This window comes from Ananas comosus, linkage group 7, assembly GCF_001540865.1.
Source record: "Ananas comosus cultivar F153 linkage group 7, ASM154086v1, whole genome shotgun sequence".
Taxonomy (NCBI): Eukaryota; Viridiplantae; Streptophyta; class Magnoliopsida; order Poales; family Bromeliaceae; genus Ananas; species Ananas comosus.
The window spans coordinates 11,155,386-11,175,851 of NC_033627.1; the positions used below are offsets into that span (position 1 = coordinate 11,155,386).

The following is a 20,466-nucleotide window of genomic DNA, read 5'->3' on the forward strand; positions in this document are numbered from 1 at the left end:
TTTAGATCGTCGAGGTCTCCGTCTTCCTAAACGGTTACATTGATGATAAAAATTTTGAATTGATAATCAGAACAGGTAAAATTGATTTAGAGTATTTAACATATTTAGAAACTAAATTTTAAAAATCATTATCAAGTCTATTGAAGAGTTAAAAAAATGAAAAGTTAAAAACGAATAATCTTATTAAAATAGATGTTAGATTTTTTTCAATTCATAATTAAAATTATCAAATATTATCTAAATAGTTTGAAGAATTTTATATTAAAAATTTAGGTGGTTTGTATTGCTCTATACCGTTAGACAAGAAAATGTCTTATATTGGTCGTAACAAACGGTTGATTTTGCAATTATTTGATCATTACGTAAATAATTTTTAAAATTTATGAAATTTAGTTTTTAGAGACTTTAAATATTCTAGATCAATTCTAATATTTTTGATTATCGATTCAGAATCCCTATCATTAAAAACGACTTGGGAGAACGAAAGTCTCCGTCCTCTTAACAAGACAGTAGCTGGACGCGGATTAATTACATCTATTTGACATCAACGGATTCTTTTTGGTTTTTTTGTTATTGTTGTTTTGTTTGGTACTACAAAGAATTTACCCTAAGAACTTGTTAGGGTAAATTATTTGTATGTTCTTTATATGAGTATAATTATTACTTTGGTGAATAATTATTTGTAAATATTAATGAAAGTTCTAGCAGGATGTTTTTTTGGCCATGCTTTCATAGCATTAGAGCAAATCCTCGAGGACGAGGATGTTTACTATGCAGCAGCTACACCATATTATTTATAATTAGTTAATTACATTTATTTTTTGAGAGAAAAATATAATAAAAATATTTTTTTAAATTATGATGAAATGGGTGAATTTTAGGAGAGTAATTTGATAATTAAGAACGTTATGTAAGCAATGTGACTGCTGCATGTTAGATTTTTTTTTTTTTAGAAGATACAGCCATCAAACCCCTATCATTGTCATCAGGTGATTGTGACATGGCTATTGTTGTATATTGTTTCTAAATACTAATGAAAATTCTAATGGGGTATTTTTGATGTTCTGCTTTCAAAACTTTAAAAAAGAACTAGGACTGCAGGTGACCTGAAGTGTGGGAGTTGTAAACATTGAAAGGAAACCTCAATGCAACTTATTCCTCCCCAAAATTGATCAAGAAATTCACATATCCCAGATAAAATATATGCCTTGGAGCTCATTTGGTTCGTATTATGTAACATCATCGTTGGTTGCCTCGACATGATTAGTTCGCGTCATGCAACATCGCCGGTTACCTCAGCATGATTAGTAATCTAATATCTGTTATTCAGATTATTACTAATGCTGTATTACTTTTGGTTCAGTGCAGTAATGTAATGTTGGATTACTGCATACTTCCTAATAGTAATTAGGAAGTGGAATGTTAATTTTGTAATTTTGAATCAGTTGCTGGATTATTCACAGTCAATAATTCTTGCAGGATGCCTTGTAATCCTGGTAAGATAACATGAACCAAACGCAAGGGAGTATTTCAACTAGACATTATGCTACTAAAGCTGAGTTTGCAAGATTTAGGGATGGCTCGGATACTATGATAAGATAACGCGAACCAAACGCGAGGGAGTATTTCAACTAGACATTACGCTACTAAAGCCAAGTTTGCAAAATCTAGGGAAGCCTCAGATACTAAAGTTGAGTTTGCATAATCTTGGCAGGATAACGCCCCCTAAACCCGATCACAGAGCGACGTGAGATTCTAAAGATAGTTCCTGCGGATTTAAAAGGTAGCTCCCACCAAACCCATGGTCTAGCACTTTATCCTGCGTAGAACTTAACTCTCTCTTATACCAAATATAACGATATGTCGCACTAACAATAATAACTTTTTGGATTCAAATCATCGGTCTAAAATACTTAAATTCAGTTATTATTACTAGTGTGCTATATCATGCCATGTGCATGCATATGTGATCAGGTAGTTTAAAGCCGATCATCTTTTAACACTGAGCTTTTGAAACAGGAAAAGCAATTGGCAAGCAAGAGCAAAGCTTTAGCCAGCTGAAATTTGAACAGCATGAGCAAAGCTTACAATTTGATAAATTTGTTTATGCCTTGAAAAACAGAGTCATTGGGTAAAACTAGGATGAAAAAAATTCAAGCTCTGAGAACACACCTGCTTTGCAATACATGACATGCTCGCTTGGTAGTTTTAAGTAGCCGAGTATCATGCCAGCTTGAGAAAACCCCCAAATCACACTTTTAGTCAGTTTTTTGGGACAAGATGCGTTTCCACTTTTTAATTATAAGAATAGACATTCAAAATTGATATTTATAAACTAAATCTAAGCGGTAAATAATTTACCACTAAATCATTTTTCATTTTCATCAAGCTTATATATTTTCTATATCCAAACTCTAAAAAATATAAAAAACAATTTTCTTATTTTGAAAAAAACGGTGAACAATTTATTGTATTTAAAAAAAGCAATAATTCATTCACCGCAAAAATCTAATTTTTGTAAACTAATTTTTTTTAAAAGACAAGTTTTATTAAAGTCTATTAATAATAAAAAAAAGTTCTTTTAGCCCTCAATCCTCAAAACTATTATCCGTTATAATTTCTAATTCAAACTTTTTAGATTGCTGCAATCAAATCTTATAGCTCAATGATGCTGATATGACATGATGTAGTATTTCTGTTGTTTTTACCTCGCTCATCACAATACAACCACGTCGATGGTTTATTAGTAACACATCACTATTTAATTTACCAAATTGTACTTAGTTCACTAAATTGTACTGTAATTGCATTGTAGAGTTTGATTGCAAGAACCTAAAAACTTTGATCCAAATTATAATAAATTAAAATTTTAAGTACACACGTGCCACGCACTTCTATGAAATTTGATTGCAAGAATCTAAAAAATTTGATCCAAAAATTACAATAAATTAAAATTTTAAGTACCAAACTGTCACACCATAGTTTGAGGACCAAAAATGCAATTTAGCCCATAATAAAAATTTGTCCCATAAATAGCAAAACACTCGCAGATCGAACTACCACTATTTTATGTGCATAGCACGCACCCTTAACAAGGACCAGACCATTGAGGGACAAGAAACGAAATTAAATTATTTACTTTATATTCCAAATAGCATACTACATCTCATAAAGGTTTTAACAACAGTGCTCAGAGAAAGTAAAATTCTTTCAATGAGGGAAACAAAGGACGATATCTACCAATAACAAGAACTCTGTTTCATCAGCTTCGCATTGATTTCCAACCCAGAGGATCAAAACTTAATCTTGCGCGGAGGTCACCGGTTAGTCAGAGTTGTCAGAGTTATTCAGTCAGCTTGCAGCCGCGAATGTAAGGGTGATCGTACTTGATGTACTTGGTCCAGTACGACCGGTACTTGGTCATCGCCAGATCCAACCAAGGCTTCATGTTCCCGTTGTAGTGGATCACAGCAGCATTCTCTATCTCCGAGCGGTCAATGCTAGGACTGTAACCCAAACCGAGCACATGCCATGATTTGACGAGCGGGTGAGTTAACTTATAAAATGTTAGTAGGCCCGGCGGAAGTGTTCCCAGTTTCCAGAGAACCCGGTCTTCATTCTGGCAGAAAAAGAGGTTAACATTGTAAGCGAAGATAATTGCAAGAAATTGCGTGCGGGGATTAGAAATTGTAACTGCTGGATTAGAGACTACCAAGTTTAATAGAGAGATGATAAATCGATGGTTTAATCAACCGCTAAAGGAGGGGAGGAAAAATGCCTATCGCATGATTTCAGGCATTGACAGTTCAAAAACATCGCTTCAACAAAATGGCAATAATCATGAAAACCCATAACAGAACTCCTGTAGGGATTTCAGGTAAATCAAAAGAACGAGCCGATAAGCAAAAGCTGAAGTCCACGTTAAACGTTTCACGAGCCAAAAGTTTGTCAGAAGATATGATAGATCACATATATGGGTTTTTTTCTAAACTAAATATAGAAAACCATGCATAAGATGTGAAGAGCAAAATTAGCATTAATCTCACAGGAATTTACCATGTTCTGCCACCTGTGATAAATCCCAGTAATATCCTTCTTCTTCCACGCCTTCAAATCGAAAATATTCATCCCATAGGCCCAACCGCATGCATTAGGATCAAAGTTTTGAGCGATGTGCGGGTTTGAGAAATTGAGATATTTGTCAAAGCGGTGGAAACTCTCACCACATGTCTCCACGGCTCCGTTGACATTTCCATTGAGATCAACGGACCACAGTGCTGTTAAATCCTTCTGGACAACTATGTCATCATCGAGGAACAGGATTTTGTCTAACTTGGGATAAACCTGTGGGAGATAGAACCTTAAATGGTTCAGCATGGAAAGGTATTTAGGGTTTCTGTACTTAAGGTTGGATGAACCGGCAGACAGAGTTGAGCGGTGATCAGATGTAAAATAATATTCTTTCATAGCAGCAGACTCGAGTTGTCGCAGAACCGGACAGTAGGAAGAATTCAACCATTTGAAATCATCTACATTTTCAACATGAATTGTCGCCTTCCCAGGTGGGTTCAAGAGGAACCACATGTTCATGGCTCCAAAGTTCAATTTATCAGTGACGAGATGGAATACATGCTTCTCTGGCTCCTGCAATTGGAAGTTACAAATTTACAAAATTATTATGGTTCATAATGAAGACAAATAGGAGTTAGAGATATTTGCCTATATATCCCTGCAGAATTATCTTTCTACATATATACTCTTGCATAATCTGAATTTTCATATATGATGTTCAAAAACGTAATTTATTACATATACACCCTCTTAAATTATAGGGTAAACTTCAAATTGTCCCCCTATGATTTAGCTTATTTTCACTTTGCCACTCTGTGGTTCAAAAAGTTTTACTTTTGCCTCCAAAAGTGAAACTTTTTGAACCACAGAGTGTAAAGTGAAAATGAGCTAAACCACGAGGAGATAAAGTGAAATTTTTTGAACTATAGAGTCGCAAAGTGAAAATGAGCTAAACCACAAAAGGGCAATTTGAAATATACCCTAATTTCTATTAATTAAAAAAAAAAACTTTTCCATGTGAAAATGGATGACTTCACAACATGAAAAATGGCTGATTTTGTAAGAAAATCCACTTTCTAAACATAAATGTAGAATTTCAGATATTAGAAGGAAATGTACAAAACACATATTTTGCAGTGACATATGCGTAGAAATCCTAAGATATACATTTACCATGGCATTCATGATGGTTGAGTTGACGACAACTGATGCAGCCAAGACATTGTCAGAGAAGAGTGCATAATGGTAAAGGTTCGGATTTTCCAAATTCTCACTCCTCGGAAACTTCCTTTGCTCAGGAGGGAGGAGGTAGTAGTCTATTGTTAACCGCATAGATAAGCAGTGGATCCCATTGGGTATAGTCTTCGCAGCCAATTGGCTCAAGAAAGTGCTCTGTTTCTTCAAGCTTCTAACTTGTTCATCTGCTGACTGAAGCATTCCTCGCAGTCTTTGGGTTATTACCTTGCAATCATACAGCTCTTGACGTGCTTTAGACAAAACTTGACCCATCGCTTTGGTTTTATCAGGGGAGCTGCAGATTAGAATGCTAAAATTCAATAAAGAAAAAAAGGATGCAGTAGCAGTAAGTTCCTATTTGTACTTCTAGAATAGTCTTTCCAACTCTAAAAAACAGCAGCCAGATCTTCAGCAAACAGAATGTTTGGAAGAACTTTTTCAAGTAGGAATCTGAAACAAGCTTTTAAGTCTAAAAAGTAGAAACTTCAATTTGAAGCTTCTCCTTCTGTTGCATAGGTTGGGGAAAAAGCTATTTAGTGATTCTTCAAATTGTTCTACTCGAACAACAGTTTTGCAAAAGATTCATCGGAGGCCAACGGGCATCGACTGTTATGTCAATAAAGCAAAGGAGATGATTGCCTGTGATGTAAGTCAGAATCGGCATTAGCCTCCCCGACTGCACGCTGGCTTTCCTTGATACGATTCAGCAATTCTTGATAAAGATCAAGCTTGTTCTTTGACTTGGCAATAACAGAAAAGACCCTCGCCATGATAATTTGGTCTCGCATAAATCTAACTTTTATGTCTGTGTTCTCATTCTCGTTGTCTCGTCTCCATATGCTATACTTTCCTAGGACAGCTGAATCCACTGCTTTTGATCGCTCGATGGCGGCATTCTCAAGTTTGACCAATGCCTCCTCATCCTGCTGAACCAACTCCATCGCCCTCTTTTCTTGCCTTAACTCTCTCGGCTTCTACAACAAATAACAATATCATAAATAACAAAAATCAAAGAAAACAGCTAATTTTCCAGATAAGTATAAAACAGCTAGGCATCAAAGCATTCAATAGTAGAGGTCAAAGCAATTGTAGGTCAGGTAGCTTCTTTATCAAGATTAAAAGGATACATTAGAAATTCAAGAATTTTAACAGCAATAAAAATGTTTTGACTGCAAAATGGAATAACTGTATAAAATTCTTACTCTCATTGCCGAATGATGGGAAAGAAGGAAACGAGAAACCCTGCGAAATACTTTTGTTGGTGTGTCAGTAAGCAGATTCCCATCTGCACAGCAAAAATTATTCACTTATTTGCTAATTAATTATACTTCAAGGAGATGTGCTAGAAACCCAAGTCTTATACCCGCCCCATTAGCCTCCTCCTCTGTTGCAGCTAATTCGCCACCAATTGGATTTTCTGCTTTGAACTGGATACTATTCCAATCAGCACTTGAACCTGTCTGAAGTGGCTTCAAAAAGTCAAAGAAGATCACATGATTAAGAGGCACATTTTTAACACTGTATGCCATGAAAATAGAAATTTATGCATATAAAAGTAAAAAAATTACGTCTTTTAATGATGTAATGTCCTGTTCAGTATCATTCAGGCCACTGGTTTTCCATGATGATGAGGCATGGTGTCTTCCCAAAATATCAAAACTCCACAGATCCAATTGAGATCGACTAATAGATATAGAGTCAGTCACCTGCCAGGAGGATTTCACAGGCAAAAAAATGTAAATATTATTGACAATACCCACCAAGGTTGTCAAAAATCAATTCCCCAACTGAGTGTCAACAACATTTAGCAGGATAGCATCATCAGAAATTGCACAAGAAAGAGAAAGGCCAGAAGATGAAGGGAAATGAGCAAGGAAAACGAAAGTGAACGATGATAGACCAATGGTGGATATATAGAAAGTAGTTATGAGATAAATTAGAAAAAAAATGATCAGGAGAAATGCGAACCAAACACAACTACAAAGAGACTTATTGTTTGGACAATGAATGACCAGGAGAATCGGGATACAAAAGTACAAAGGGAGTTCTTGCTTGGACTAGGAAAAATACAGAGAGAGATGAAGGACAAGAAGCATGAGTACTATGTCATCACCTCAACTCAGGTAACCTTGCCTGCAGAGATCGGGCATCCGGTAACTGCTTTGGCAGGGTCAATTGACCAGAACTATCCTACAGTTTATCAAACTAGTAGCTCAATCTTGGGTTAAGGAAAATACAAGGAAAGTTTTGGTTTTAGACAATGGAAAACTGTTTACTAAGGGCCTGTTTTGATGCCATGTAATTTTGTAGTATAGGAATAATTTTATTGTTTTATAGAAAGCAGTGTTTATACTTAAAAAGGGGTATCTGGATGCTTTTTTGGAGTATTGAGAAACAACAAAAATATCTCAAAAATACTGTGAATTTGTTGTAAAAGTCAAAAGTGCTCAAACCTCTAGTTATCTGATCTGCTTGTTGTTGTAATACTGGAATTTACCAAGCATATACCAAGGTATACAATTACTCACAATAAAATTACAAGGAACCCAAAATGTTTTGATTAAAAGAAAAGAAATACGGCTGAAAAGGCGAAGACTGGTTCCTAGAAAAGATGCAGAGAATGGAACAAAATGAAACTCTGCAGAAAAAACACGAAGGTCGAGAAGATAAAATAGTTATTACTAACACTCAGACAGGTGACAATATGCATATGGTAACCACTTTCTTACAGTTTCATTTAATATTTCATCACTTGATGGCAAAATTTGGTTCATTAGTGACATAAAATTCTTTTGTCATCTTAACTATTAGAAACTAAAATATAAATAACTAGCATAATTTCCCTTAAACTCGCTATCCATTGTACTCATAAATTTCTTATAATTTGATAAGAAAGTACTGTAAAATATGAAATACATTTATCCATCATTTTATTCTCCATTTACAGTCACTTTTTTGCATTCTCTTTTCAAATCTCTTAACAAAGGCTAGATAAGTACATTTTAGGTAGACATTTACTTATGAAATAGAAACTTTTGTTCCGTAAACAATTGGTGTGTAGATATGTATTTGCAGTGCATCAGCATCAAAATTGCAAGCACATACAATACCAAAACTAAATAACCTAATAGCAACAGACTACTGTTAGATGGGATGGTAAGTCATCCTAACCTTAAAAGTAACAAATTTTAATCAAAGATGATGCAGCCAATAATAGTACGAAAGATCAACAACTTAGAGATACAAGCACCACATAAGTAAGTGTTAAGGCATTACATTATAAAACGCCTTCCACGAACACTGCAAAAATTTTAAACAAAAAAGTATATAAAAAGTATCTGAAAAGAAACTATAACTGACCTCTTTAGTTAGAACCGATTTCAAGTTTTGAACAGCCAACCGCTCTCTCCAATTTGTTGTCTGCACGAAATCTTCTATGAGGGATACAATGGGAATTTAAAAAAATATGAAGCAAAGAGTCATGCATTTACCCTATTGATACAAAACAAAATAAATATCTTAAAGGGAAAACCTGATTGGTTGCAAAGTCTCTTTCCGCCTCACTATCTGCATTAAAAAAAAAAAAACACTACTATAATTGAAACAGAAGCAGTACTTAAGTGGAGACATCAATATCCATATAGAAGTGGATACTTAGTCATAAAAATATGTAAATAGGCACGCTATAGTCCAAGATTCAGCTAAAAGCTATGCCACGTCATTATCTAATGCATGGTGGGCCATCTTGCAAATTAATGCAGGGAAGTAGCAAAGTGTTTAGTTTATTTCGCATATCACAACATTACTTCAAGATTGCACCAATAGCATTCTTCTTTCTTCTTTGTCACATATTAGGCTGACCGGAATCATTTCACCCTTGAAAGCATACTAGAATCAAGTTCTGAAGAATTAACTTCATATAAATATGTTGACTAAAATACATATGTAGAGAGTTAAACAGTCTCAGTATGCCATCAACTTGCCCTTGCACCATCCGACTGTCACAAATATTGCATGATTTGGACATCATTTTCTCGAATGTAATATATGGTGCTTTCTATGGTGAACATACAACAAAGGGTTCCAATTCTACCTCTTTCCCTCAGACTGAAACTTCAAGGTTAGCAAGGCAGGCATTTAAGAAAGGGAGAAACTTCTAGGCAGGCATCAATGAAGTTCCATCTAGGATTGGAGCAATGTTGTAAAAAGCAGAAATAATCTACAGGCGGCAAAGGCACGACATAGTGCATATGCAGTGAGGAGGTGCATATGCCGCTCACGTAACATATAATAAAATAGTCATTAAACGAAAAAAAAAACATGGAAGACTTTTAATTATTAATTGTACGACATTTTGACGTTACAAAGTTTTCAAGTAATACAAAATAGTGAACAATGAAGATAAATCAACAAAGTAGCATGCATGAAAAAAATGATATTCAAGTATTTGTGTAGGTAATCACACACGAGCCTAAATATGCTGTCGTTATTCAATGCATATGTCATAAGAGGACTCCGCCGGTCTATGCAGGTTGGTCTTTTCAAACAGTGGTTTGAAAGGTACTCCTCCCTAAGTTGTACATTCCTTAAGAACAAACTTAAGGGCTCGTTTGGATGAACGAGCATCTTATTCAACACATCTCTTTTATTTATTCGAGAAGGTTGTAGTAATTGATAGATGAAGAGTACGATCAAATGTCTAGAAGGGCATACTATGTTCAACCTCCAAGTCATTTTCTCAGAATAAGATAATATCAATCGTAGGTGGAATGCACTATCTGAGTTTGCAATCACAAAAGAAAATATTCGTAGGCCCTATTTGGACGCATGAAAATCTTGTTCAGCATATCTCATTGGTTTACTCAGGAAGCTTGTAGAATTCGGTAGATGAGTAGTCTGGTCATAACATATTCAGCCTTCTTAGTCATTTTTCTTGGAATAAGATAAATCGCCTCACAAGTAAAATATGCTGTCCTAAAATTCTCATACCGTGCAAGTTATCGCGGGTTAACTTATTCCGACATCCAAACAGGATCGTACCACATAGCGAGAAGTTATCATTGAATAACTTATTCTGACATCTAAACAGGCCCTAACTCCCATTTCTCATTTAGCCATTTTCATTTCCAACACAATGGCTCCTCAATTTTCCCTCGACACCAATTGACGCGACGCTGATTAACAACATGAGGCAAGATGATTATAGATCTGAGCCCATCCTAAGCATCCGAACCCTCAAAACAGATAGTAAAGGGGATAGGGTTTTCGCGCAAGCGCCAACACACACACACACGGACATACCTTTGGAGATTTGGGAGTGAACGCCGCCGCGGGCTAGCAAGAAGAGGAAGGGCGAGACAATGAAGATGGATAGTAGCAGTCTGCGCGGCAGAACGATGCTGCGGCAGCCGTCGCCGCCGCCGCCGCCGCCGCCGTCGCTTCGATTCCGCTTCGAATGTGGCATCTGCGACCGATCCACGCACCCCAAATTGCAAGAAAAGAATATAGCAGAATGGGTAAGATCGAGAGATCGAGATCGAGATCGAGAGAGAGAGAGAGAGAGAGAGAGAGAGGAGGGGAGAGAAAAGGGGTGGAGAAGAGAGAGAGAGAGAGAGAGAGAGAGAGAGAGAGAGATCAGTGATCAGTGGGACATGAAGATGCTCTCGGAAATGAACGTTTTTTCAAAATTAGGCTTAATAACTGAAATTTGTGAATAAATTAAGAAAAAAGCAATGCTACTGCTGCTACTATCTAAAGTGAATTGTATATTTTATATTTTTTCATTCAAAAAAATTATTCCTTATTTATTACATTAATTTTTTTAACTATTTAAAGTTTCATAAATTTTAAAATAAGAGTATAAGATCTGCACCTCTTCCATAGGGTGTGCGAGAAGAATTTCTCTTAATAAAATTTACGTAAGTTTTATATTTGATTCTGAAACTATAAGGCTTGCGACACTTTAATCCTCAATCTTTAATTCATTAAAAAAATTTATTTGAATATTCATAAGTATTACAATCAAGCCTTAATTATAACTAATTTAATTAACTAAATATTGATGTATCGCTAATGTAAAAGTGATGTGGCAGTGTTATGATTGATGATACGCCAATAATTAAAATGCATATTATTTTTATATCAATAATACGTTAAAATTTAGTTAACTAAATTGAATTGTGAGACTTGATTGCAATTCAAAATTTGAGCCAAAAAATACAATAAATTAAAATTTGAAAGCCAAAATGTCGCTGGCTTCATAGTTTGAGGACCAAACGTGCTATTTACCCTTAAAATTTTGTACGCGGTAAAATAGATTAATTAAATTTTTATATTTGTAAAAGATATTTATTTGTAAAAATAAATTTATACACCATAACATATGCGCCATATAAGCGTAATTGAAAGTGAATGATTTATCTCTTTTTGAGATAATAAACTGCTCACCGCTTTTCAATAATAACAAACAATTGCAGAGCGTTAAATTTACATCTATTTTTTTGTATGTACCCAGTGCATTTCAATAATAACAAACAATTGCAGAGTGTAAAATTTACATCTATTTTTTGTATGTACAAGTAGTATTACTCTGTCTCGGAAAAATAAACAAAAAAAAAGAAAGAAGGAGAAAAATAAACTATCACAAGCTCATTTCCTCTCGTTTTTCTTATATACATCCAATAATCCATACCGAAAAAAAGAGTAGCATCTCTCCTTCCTTCTCATTTCTCACCCAATCTCTCCATCCAAACATACTAAAGACCCATCGCATACTCAACTTTTTAGGGAGAAAAGGAGGAGAAAAGATCTTGCAGAAATATTCTGACATAATTCCATTCTTTACAATGTAACCATCTCTATTAAGTATTCAGACTGTACCAATCTAAAGATAAACTACACAATTAGATCGATTTTCAGAACAAGCAGCTACCTAATCTCTTTAAGAATTGTTGCATCTCTTTATGAGATGATCACAGAAGAACTCCACTAGTCAACCTGCACACTTTTATTAAAAAGAAAAAGTACTCCTTGCATCACTGAGTTCGCTTTCCTGTTAAAATGAATAGTTTAATTCCCCGTTTCAAGGAAGAGAGAGTTGACAACCTCGCATTAAACTTCCAGAAGAAATAAAAAACACTCTTACTCCATATGTTGGCTTATGTAATTGTTGCTTCTCTTGCATTCTACACTCTCAAAGAGATTGTCAACGGTATCTCCTTACCTGATATCAGACCGGTGTTCATCTCAGGCCTACAATATACAAACTTCAGTGTTAAACACGTCTATCAAGTGATATACATATTACTTAAACAGGAATATGAATCCTAAAAAGTAGCCGTCAGTGATGTAACAAGATGTGGTTTTGTGCAAATTGGTAACTACTCGGCGCTGCTGCATTTGCTGCTGATGTTCTATTTGAGTAGAGATATTAAAGAAACACTCATAAATACTTCATTTAAATGCCCAAAGCAAACTTCTTACTCCAGCAGTCAGAAATTTCAAATTGGACCTTCTCCTTTTGAAGTCTAGAAGCTCATTTTGAGCACTAAGTTATTTGTTTGTGAAATGCTTAACAACAACTTAGAGTGGAGGAGCTGATCCAGAAAGCAGCTAAACAAGCGCTAAGAAGATCTTGTATTCCTGACAAAAGTCAAACATATTATTCCGTAGTGTAGCACAAGTATAAAATAATAAAGATATTACAAAAAGTGAATTGAAGAAACACAGTAATAGCCAAACATATTATCATCCTGTAGTGTAGCACAAGCATAAAATCATCAAGACATTGCAAAAAGTGAATTGAAGAGACACAGTAACAAAAATGAAAACAAGTTCTACCGTCTGAAGAAGAGAAGAGCCCAATTCAGTAGTTAGTGGAAAAAAAAAACTAGTTTAGGCCTTAAATCTTTTGACCTCCAACTTGAAAAGGGCATCTTCAGCTAGAAGGAAAACATTTATTCCAGTTTCACGAGTATTTTAGCAAAACCGTCTTTTAAAGGTTCTTTTTCCTGTCAAGAGAGAATAGAATCTTCCATTTCTACATAAAGCTATAAGAAAGCTATAAGAAACTTTATTAGTATCGATATAGGGATATAAATGTACATTCTTTCTTGCAGTTTGGGGATGACTCAATACTTCATCTTTTTCACTTTATTTGCACTTTTTCTTTTTTAAAACATTTCTTCTATAGTTACCTAGGAATTCTCTTTATTGCAATCAATTAATCCTTCGTTTTGTTTCTTCTCCTGACTCTTTTTTTCCCCTCTTTCAGACCAGTTCTAAGGTTTATTTTAATTCATTACTTATCTGGCTTGTATTTTGAGCTTCTCCACAATCTGGTTCTTTATTTGGAACTTTTATACCCATTGGAAATCCTTCAATGGACCTTAATCCAGGAAAGCATTGGCGAATGGAAGTTTTCGATAAAGAAAATACCTTACTGAACCTCTTCTTGAAAAGCGGGTCGCTTAAGGAGGGCATACATGTTGTCCTTTCTGGTGGACCTTGGACGGTAAAAGAGCTACCTATTAATTTCATTTGCTAGGAAACCAAACTTCAACTCATCAGATCAAGTTATTTCAACTGCTCCTGTTTGGGCTAACCTCTATAATCCGCCTTTTGAGTACTGGAAGAAGCATGTACACCTTCAAGTGGTCACAAGAGTTGGTCGTCTTCTTAACTTTGATGAAACCACGGTGGCAAGGTCTAATGGACAGATATGCGCTAGAGTAAAGTGGATCTTAATCTGTCTCAATGTCTTAGATAAAGTTTGCAGTTTGGTAAACCTCTGAGGGAAAGCTCCATCCTTGTTTCCTACGGAAAAGCTCCCTGTCATTTATTCTGCCTGCAGTCACTCTAACCATTGATCTGTATGCCGCTCATGGAAGTGCCAATCATGTCCAGAACCTCTGACCCAATGACCATGCTGGTTGCGGAAGAGGATAATTACGCAAGAGTAAACCCTCTGGTTAAAATCAAGGCTCCTGCGAGCTGGAAAGCGAGAGGCTTTATGTCCACACAAAAAATAATTGGGGATCGATGTGCAACATTTACACTGGAAAAATTAGCAAAATCATCAAATAATTAGCTTCCCGGTAATATACCAAATTATATGGTTGTTTTCACGGTCGATCTCGAAAAGCTCATCTCATTCCAAACATGTTCATCTGCATCTTCTTTTATAACCATCTCCCAACACTTAACTTCTTAAACCATGACACCTCCACGGGGGAGAAAATTGAGAATAACCATGCAATTCCCACTTCAAGTAATTGCACGTCTCATTTGTTTGCCGACGAAATCAGCCTCTTTAAGTCTTCCTGCTTCCTGAAGTGCAACACGCAGAGCAACTAAACAATCAGAAGGTACAGTCAAACTTCCCTTGTCAATCATTCCATAGAAAAGCGTGAATGCTTCGGAAGCTCTTCCAGCCCGACAAAGCCCATTAAGCACTGAAGCGAAAACTACCGAATCAATTTTCTGACGAGCATCCAAACTAAACAGCAAAAGTTCCCGCGCTTCCAAGAATTTCTTTTCTATGCACAGATTTTCAACCAACTTGTCCATCTTCACATAATATCCGTTGTCATAAAGTGACCTAATAATCTTGAATGCTCTCTCATTCAGACCGTTACTAAACAAACCAGACACAACCTTAGTAGAAAGATCGATATTTTGACGAATTTTCCTCTCTAACATGACAGCAACCAAATTACTAGCTTCGTTAGCATACCTTTCTTTCTCTAGAAGCCCAGAGAGTACTAAATGGAAAACACTCGTGCTAGGCCGATGCCCGCTATTCAACATCTTCTCCAGAGCCTTGAGAGCAAAGCCAATCTTTCTCTTCTGCAAAAACCCCTCAATTAGAGCAACATACGTCTCGGCATCTGGAACAAGGTCTCTTGCCAACATTGAGACCAGCAGATCAAACCCTTCTTCAAATGCACCTTCCTTGCAGTGCCCCAAAATCAGCGTCTTAAAGGCGGCAAAGTCCAGTTTGCCCCTCCTGTCCAAGAGCTGTTGGAACAAAACTTTTGCTTTCTTCGCCTTCCCATTCCGACACAAGTACTCGAAAATCGGATTATAAGCCGCGACGAGTGGAACGCACACGCCTCTCCTCTTCAGCACCTCCTTCTCCAACAACTCGTCTACAAGCCCCTCCGCCCTCCGAAACTCTCCGCTCTCACACAAGGCACGCATCACCGTACTATAGCTTGCAGAGTCGCGCTTCACGCGCAGCTCAAGCATTCTATCGAACACCTTCAGCGCATCGTCGATCTTGCCCATTTTACAGTGCGCAGCGATCAGCGTGTTGAAGGTGCACGTATCGGGCTTAAAACCATCATCCCCCAACATCCTCTTCACCAAATCCATCCTCCGAGCCTTGCAGAGGCCTTGGATGAGAGTGTTATAGGTGATCTTATTGGGCTTCAGCCCCGTGGCGACCATCTCTTCAAAGAGGGCGACGGCCTCATCGGGGAGCGATTTCGCGCAATACCCGCGAATCACGGTAGTGTAGGAGACGATATTTGGGGAGAGGTGGGGGGAGGCTCTGGCGCGCATACCGTCGAGCAGGTTGCGGGCGGTGGCGACTCTGCCGGCGCGGCAGAGGCCGTCGAGGAGGGTGTTGTAGGTGACGACGTCGGGGGGGCAGCGGTGGCGGCGGGGCATGTCGTGGAAGAGGCGGAAGGCGTCGCCGAGGGCGGAGTTGAGGCAGAGGCCGCGGATGATGGTGTTGAAGGTGCAGACGTCGGGGCGGGCCGGGGAGCGGAGCATGCGGCGGAAGAGGCCGGCGGCTGAGCGGGTGCGGCCGCGTCGGAGGAGCGCGGAGAGGAGGGCGTTGAAGGAGGCGGCAGTGGGGGTGGGGGAGTCGGGGAGGAGGGAGGCGGCGGAGCGGAGGTGGCCGGCGCCGGCTAGGGAGCGGAGGAGGGAGTTGAGGGAGTGGTCGGGGAGGGGGAAGGGGAGGGAGCGGAGGAAGGAGACGGCGCGGGGGAGGTGGCGAGGGGACCGGAGGAGGAGGTGGAGTGTTTTGGAGGCGAAAATGTGGTGTAGAGGAGGAGGGGAGGGGTGGGGAGGAGGGAGGGCGAGCGGAAGAGGCGGAGCGCGGCGGAGGGTCGGGAGGAGGCCGAGTGCGCCTACAAGTGCGGATGGGAAGGGGCGAGCGCGGAGATCGCCGCAGCGAGCGACGACGAAGCAGTATTCGCTTCGACGAGCCGCGCGATGTCACGCGCGAGCTCCGGTCTTTTTTTTTATCGGCTCGAATGATAGACATTAGAGTCGCGCTGGTGCTGTAATCCGGAGAAATGCAAGTTAGCCTCTTTGTAACTTATGTAATGATATGGGGCGTTACCCTCATTCAATAAGTAGTTAACATAACCGAAACCTTTTGTCCTTCCCATCTCCAAAAAATGGCTTTTCCCCTCCTAACATCCAATTCACTCCAACCTCCTCTATCCAAAGACCCCAGCCATTGGAACTCCTTTCTAAAGCAACAAGCCAAGCTCAAAAACGACCACTCCATCCTCGAAACATACGCATGGATAGAATCTCTAGCCATCCCCCTTGCTGGCATTAAGCCCGCGCTGCCGCTCGTCCTCAAGGCTTGCGTGCGGCTGCAGCACGTCGATATCGGAAAGAAGATCCACTCTGACATCAGCCGTTGCGACCAGCTCGCCGGCGACGTCCGGATCGCGACGGCGCTCGTCGATTTCTACTGCAAATGCGGGTTTCTCGACGATGCGCGCGTGGTGTTTGATGAAATGTCTAAAAGAGATTTGGTGTCTTGGAACGCCATGATTTGTGGTTGCGTGGGGAATTGCGTGTATGAGGACGCTGTTAAGCTTTTTTATAGAATGACAGAGGAGTTGGAGCCGAATTCTGTAACATTGGTGGGTCTCTTTACGGCTTGTGGTGAGTTGTCGGAGTATAGATTGGGGCAAGAGATACATTGCTATTGTTTGAGACATGGGTTTCTGGAGTCGCAACCTCATATTGGAACTTCCTTGATCGGGTTCTATTCGAGGTTTGGTTTGAAATACGCACGTGATGTCTTTGATTCGATGACGATGAGGAGCACTGCATGCTGGAACGCGATCATGTGCGAGCTTCTCAAAACTGGAGATGTTTCTGAAGCTTTGGATATCTTTTCCCATATGTTGGAGGAACTCGTTGCTCCTGATTCTGTGACACTGATCGCCGTTTTACAGTCGTGTGCAGAATCGGAAAATTCAGTACTTGGGAAACAAGTTCACCAATTGGCTATCAAAATGGGGTATGCATCCGATGAGTTTGTCGGAAATGCATTGATTGATTTGTACGGTAAGTGTGGTGATCCAAGAGCATCGTTTATTGTCTTCGAGAAAATGCTCACAAAGGATCTTGCATCTTGGAATGCTATGATATCTGCATATAAAAACTGCAAGTTGTATGACAGGGCACTTGATTTGTTTTGGAGAATGAAGGTGGAAGATGTCGACGAAAACACGATCACTATTGCCGCAACATCATATGTTTGTGCCCAATCGGGTGACTTTGACAAAGGTAAGCAATTACATGCCTACGCCATTAAAACCAGGAAAACAAATGATGTCGCTCTCGACAATGCGTTGCTAAGCATGTATGTAGAGTTTGATTGCATGGTATCTTCTCGTAAGATATTTCACAAAATGGATAAATCAGACGTAGTATCATGGAACACAATTATTGCGGGATTACTCGGAAAGAAAATGACTCATGAAGCTTGTGACCTCTTTAAACAAATGGTACAAAGTAGAACTCAACCTAACTCGCATACGATGGTCTCTCTTCTCGGTGGATGCAACGACACAATATTGTTCAATGTTGGCAAGTCAATTCACGCTTACATAGTAAGACATAATCTCGATATCAACTCAGCATTGCGTACCGCACTTAGTGAAATGTACATGGACTGTGGAGATGAATCCGCTGCTCTATATATATTTTGGAGCTCTTGTAGAGATCTGATCTCGTGGAATTCTATGATGGCGTGTTATATTCGTAACGGAAAGCCAAAAGAAGCTCTTTCACTTTTCTACTTAATGCGGTCGGAAAGCAAACCGAATTCGGCTTCACTTATCAATGCTCTTTCTTCATGTGCACATATGGCACATCTAATGCAAGGCAAATGTTTGCATGGATATATCGTTCGAAGGGAGCTTGGTTTCTCGTCAGATATCCAACTTGGAAATGCTCTTCTGACTATGTATGCGAAATGTGGAAGTTTAAGCAATGCCGAAAACATATTCCGAAACCTTGCTGCGAAAGATATTATATCTTGGAATGCTATGATTGCTGCATATGGAATGCATGGCCGTGGAGATAATGCACTTTGCGTGTTTAATGAAATGCTTGAATGTGGTATGCGGCCTACTGGCGTGACATTTGTTTCCGCATTATTCGCTTGTAGTCACTCTGGGTTGGTCGAAAAAGGAGTTCAGCTCTTCGAATCAATGAACAGTGATTATAATATAAAACCTGAAACTATTCATTATGCGTGCTTTGTGGATCTCCTTGCACGTTCCGGCAATATCGACAAGGCTATTGATTTGGTAAATTCTCTACCTGTAAATCCGGATTCTAGTATATGGAGAGCTCTTTTAAGTTCTTGTAAAGTTTTGTCCGATATTGAGCTGGCGAGAGCAGTTACTGAAAAGCTTATCGAGCTAGAACCTCAAAATATTGGAAACTACATCCTCCCATCCAACATTTATGCTGCAGTAGGAAGTTGGGAAGATGTTCAGGAGTTAAGGGCGCGGATTGAGGAACTGGGATTGAAGAAAGATCCCGGAAATAGTTGGCTGTTTATTAGAGATGAGTTGCAATCTTTTACTGCAGGGAACAAATCAGGTCCTGCATCTGATCAAGCATAAACATATTTGAACTGATATTCGATGTATAAGGGGAAATTCTTCTTATTTGTTGTGCAAGTTTGGAACTGTACAGATTGACGGAAAATACGCACATTTCTTAACATCGTTCTTCCCCGCCAAAAATTCAAGAAGGAAAAATGTACAGAGACCTCTTGAACTTTAGCTCTCCTAGTTGATTTCCTCTCTTACGCAAAATTGTCCATCAATTCAGCATTTTCTAATGTTATTTTCACTTGATAAGATATCAATAGCAGATGAGACAACAGCCGCGGAGGAGCGGGGGCCGAGGACGATGACTGATTAGAGAGTGAGTTAGAATGGTTGGAAGCAATGAGACAGAGGAGGAGCAGTGGTGAAGGTGAGAAAAAGGAGAATGAATATGATTGTCATCTGTATGAAATTGCTGGTCATGACTAATGAGGCATATTTTGCACAATTTGTAAACAGGTTTTTTTTTTTTTGCATTTAGCCTCCTCATATATTTTTTTTTATAAATAATCTTAGCAAATTTATATTTGCATAAGTGATCCTTTCCTATCCACACGAACAAACACCACTCCATCCGTTGCCCCCTCGTCCTCCTCATGGCTCGCGTCTCTCGTCCTTGCCGCCTCCGACCACCACTCCATCCGGCGGCGTCGCTCAAGGCGGTGGTGCTCAAGGTGGCGGCGGCGGCGGAGGCGGCGCTCGAGGACGGCGGCGAGGAGAGGGCTGCCGGAGAAGGGTCGGCTGGTAGAGGCGGTGGTCTCTGCTGGCCCACTGCTGCATACCCTCCTCCTAGCCGGCCCGCTCCCGTGCTGGCGCCACCCCCCACCGCCCTTGCTCGCCTTCGAAATCCCCCTGTTGCTGCCTCCCTCAACCCCACCCCGAACACCAACATCAACAACATCAACATCACCATCACCGACCCCAATGCCAAGCCCACGCCTCCGCTTTGGGCGATGGCGTCGGCGTCGGCGTCATCCTCGCCGGAGAGCAACGGGTGCGAATACCATCATACCGGCAGAAATGGAGGCGGAGGCGGAGAGTCGAGAGAAAAAAAAGACCGTAAAAAAAAAGAAAAAGAAAAGAAAAGATAATAACGGTATTTTGATTAGTGTCCTAAAAATTCGAATCAAATCTGTAAAATTCAAAATAGTAGTCAAGTTTTACAAAAGCTGAAAACTTGTGAATTTTTTTATGCAAATTGGCGTTATTTTTTTTATGATACGAAAGAAATTACGACAATCTTTCTTAGTGAATTTAATATTTTATGTTCCACTAAAATTTG

At 39.1% G+C, this 20,466-nt stretch overlaps 3 protein-coding genes across 5 annotated transcripts; 1 reads left to right on the forward strand and 2 right to left on the reverse strand.

The window, feature by feature from the left end:
- On the reverse strand, positions 3,107-11,009 carry LOC109712573 (polygalacturonate 4-alpha-galacturonosyltransferase-like). Of its 3 annotated transcripts, none has more exons than XM_020236205.1 (10): positions 10,609-11,009; positions 8,840-8,874; positions 8,668-8,727; positions 6,876-7,013; positions 6,671-6,767; positions 6,510-6,592; positions 5,947-6,281; positions 5,245-5,602; positions 4,057-4,644; positions 3,107-3,619 (listed from the first exon to the last, which is right to left on the reverse strand). In XM_020236205.1, exons 1-10 carry the CDS (start codon positions 10,769-10,771, stop codon positions 3,344-3,346), a joined length of 2,133 nt encoding a protein of 710 aa, XP_020091794.1. In that variant the 5' UTR covers positions 10,772-11,009; the 3' UTR covers positions 3,107-3,343. The 3 variants fall into 3 exon arrangements, with proteins under 3 accessions (XP_020091794.1, XP_020091793.1, XP_020091795.1); XM_020236204.1 differs by having other exon boundaries at positions 6,671-6,776; XM_020236206.1 differs by lacking the exon at positions 6,876-7,013 and having other exon boundaries at positions 10,609-11,005.
- LOC109713255 (pentatricopeptide repeat-containing protein At1g02060, chloroplastic) lies at positions 11,941-16,706 on the reverse strand. The gene is made up of 3 exons (XM_020237255.1): positions 16,658-16,706; positions 13,744-16,442; positions 11,941-12,948 (listed from the first exon to the last, which is right to left on the reverse strand). The coding sequence occupies exons 1-2, from the start codon at positions 16,704-16,706 to the stop codon at positions 14,572-14,574; spliced, it is 1,920 nt and encodes a 639-aa protein (XP_020092844.1). The 3' UTR covers positions 11,941-12,948; positions 13,744-14,571.
- LOC109712328 (pentatricopeptide repeat-containing protein At5g39350-like) lies at positions 16,594-19,447 on the forward strand. Its single transcript, XM_020235833.1, has one exon. It carries the CDS (start codon positions 16,716-16,718, stop codon positions 19,194-19,196), a length of 2,481 nt encoding a protein of 826 aa, XP_020091422.1. The 5' UTR covers positions 16,594-16,715; the 3' UTR covers positions 19,197-19,447.

Bases quoted from the DNA above. Each gene is read 5' to 3' on its own strand.
- LOC109712573 (XM_020236204.1), bottom strand. From the start codon at position 10,771: ATGCCACATTCGAAGCGGAATCGAAGCGACGGCGGCGGCGGCGGCGGC. The intron at 8,875-10,608 runs GTATGTCCGTGT...TTTTTAATGCAG, and splicing joins TCACTCCCAAATCTCCAAAG to ATAGTGAGGCGGAAAGAGAC. The intron at 7,014-8,667 runs GTCAGTTATAGT...TCCTCCTGGCAG, and splicing joins AATCGGTTCTAACTAAAGAG to GTGACTGACTCTATATCTAT.
- LOC109713255 (XM_020237255.1), bottom strand. From the start codon at position 16,706: ATGGGAAGGACAAAAGGTTTCGGTTATGTTAACTACTTATTGAATGAG. The intron at 16,443-16,657 runs GTAACGCCCCAT...CCGCACTTGTAG, and splicing joins TAACTACTTATTGAATGAGG to GCGCACTCGGCCTCCTCCCG.
- LOC109712328 (XM_020235833.1), top strand. From the start codon at position 16,716: ATGGCTTTTCCCCTCCTAACATCCAATTCACTCCAACCTCCTCTATCC.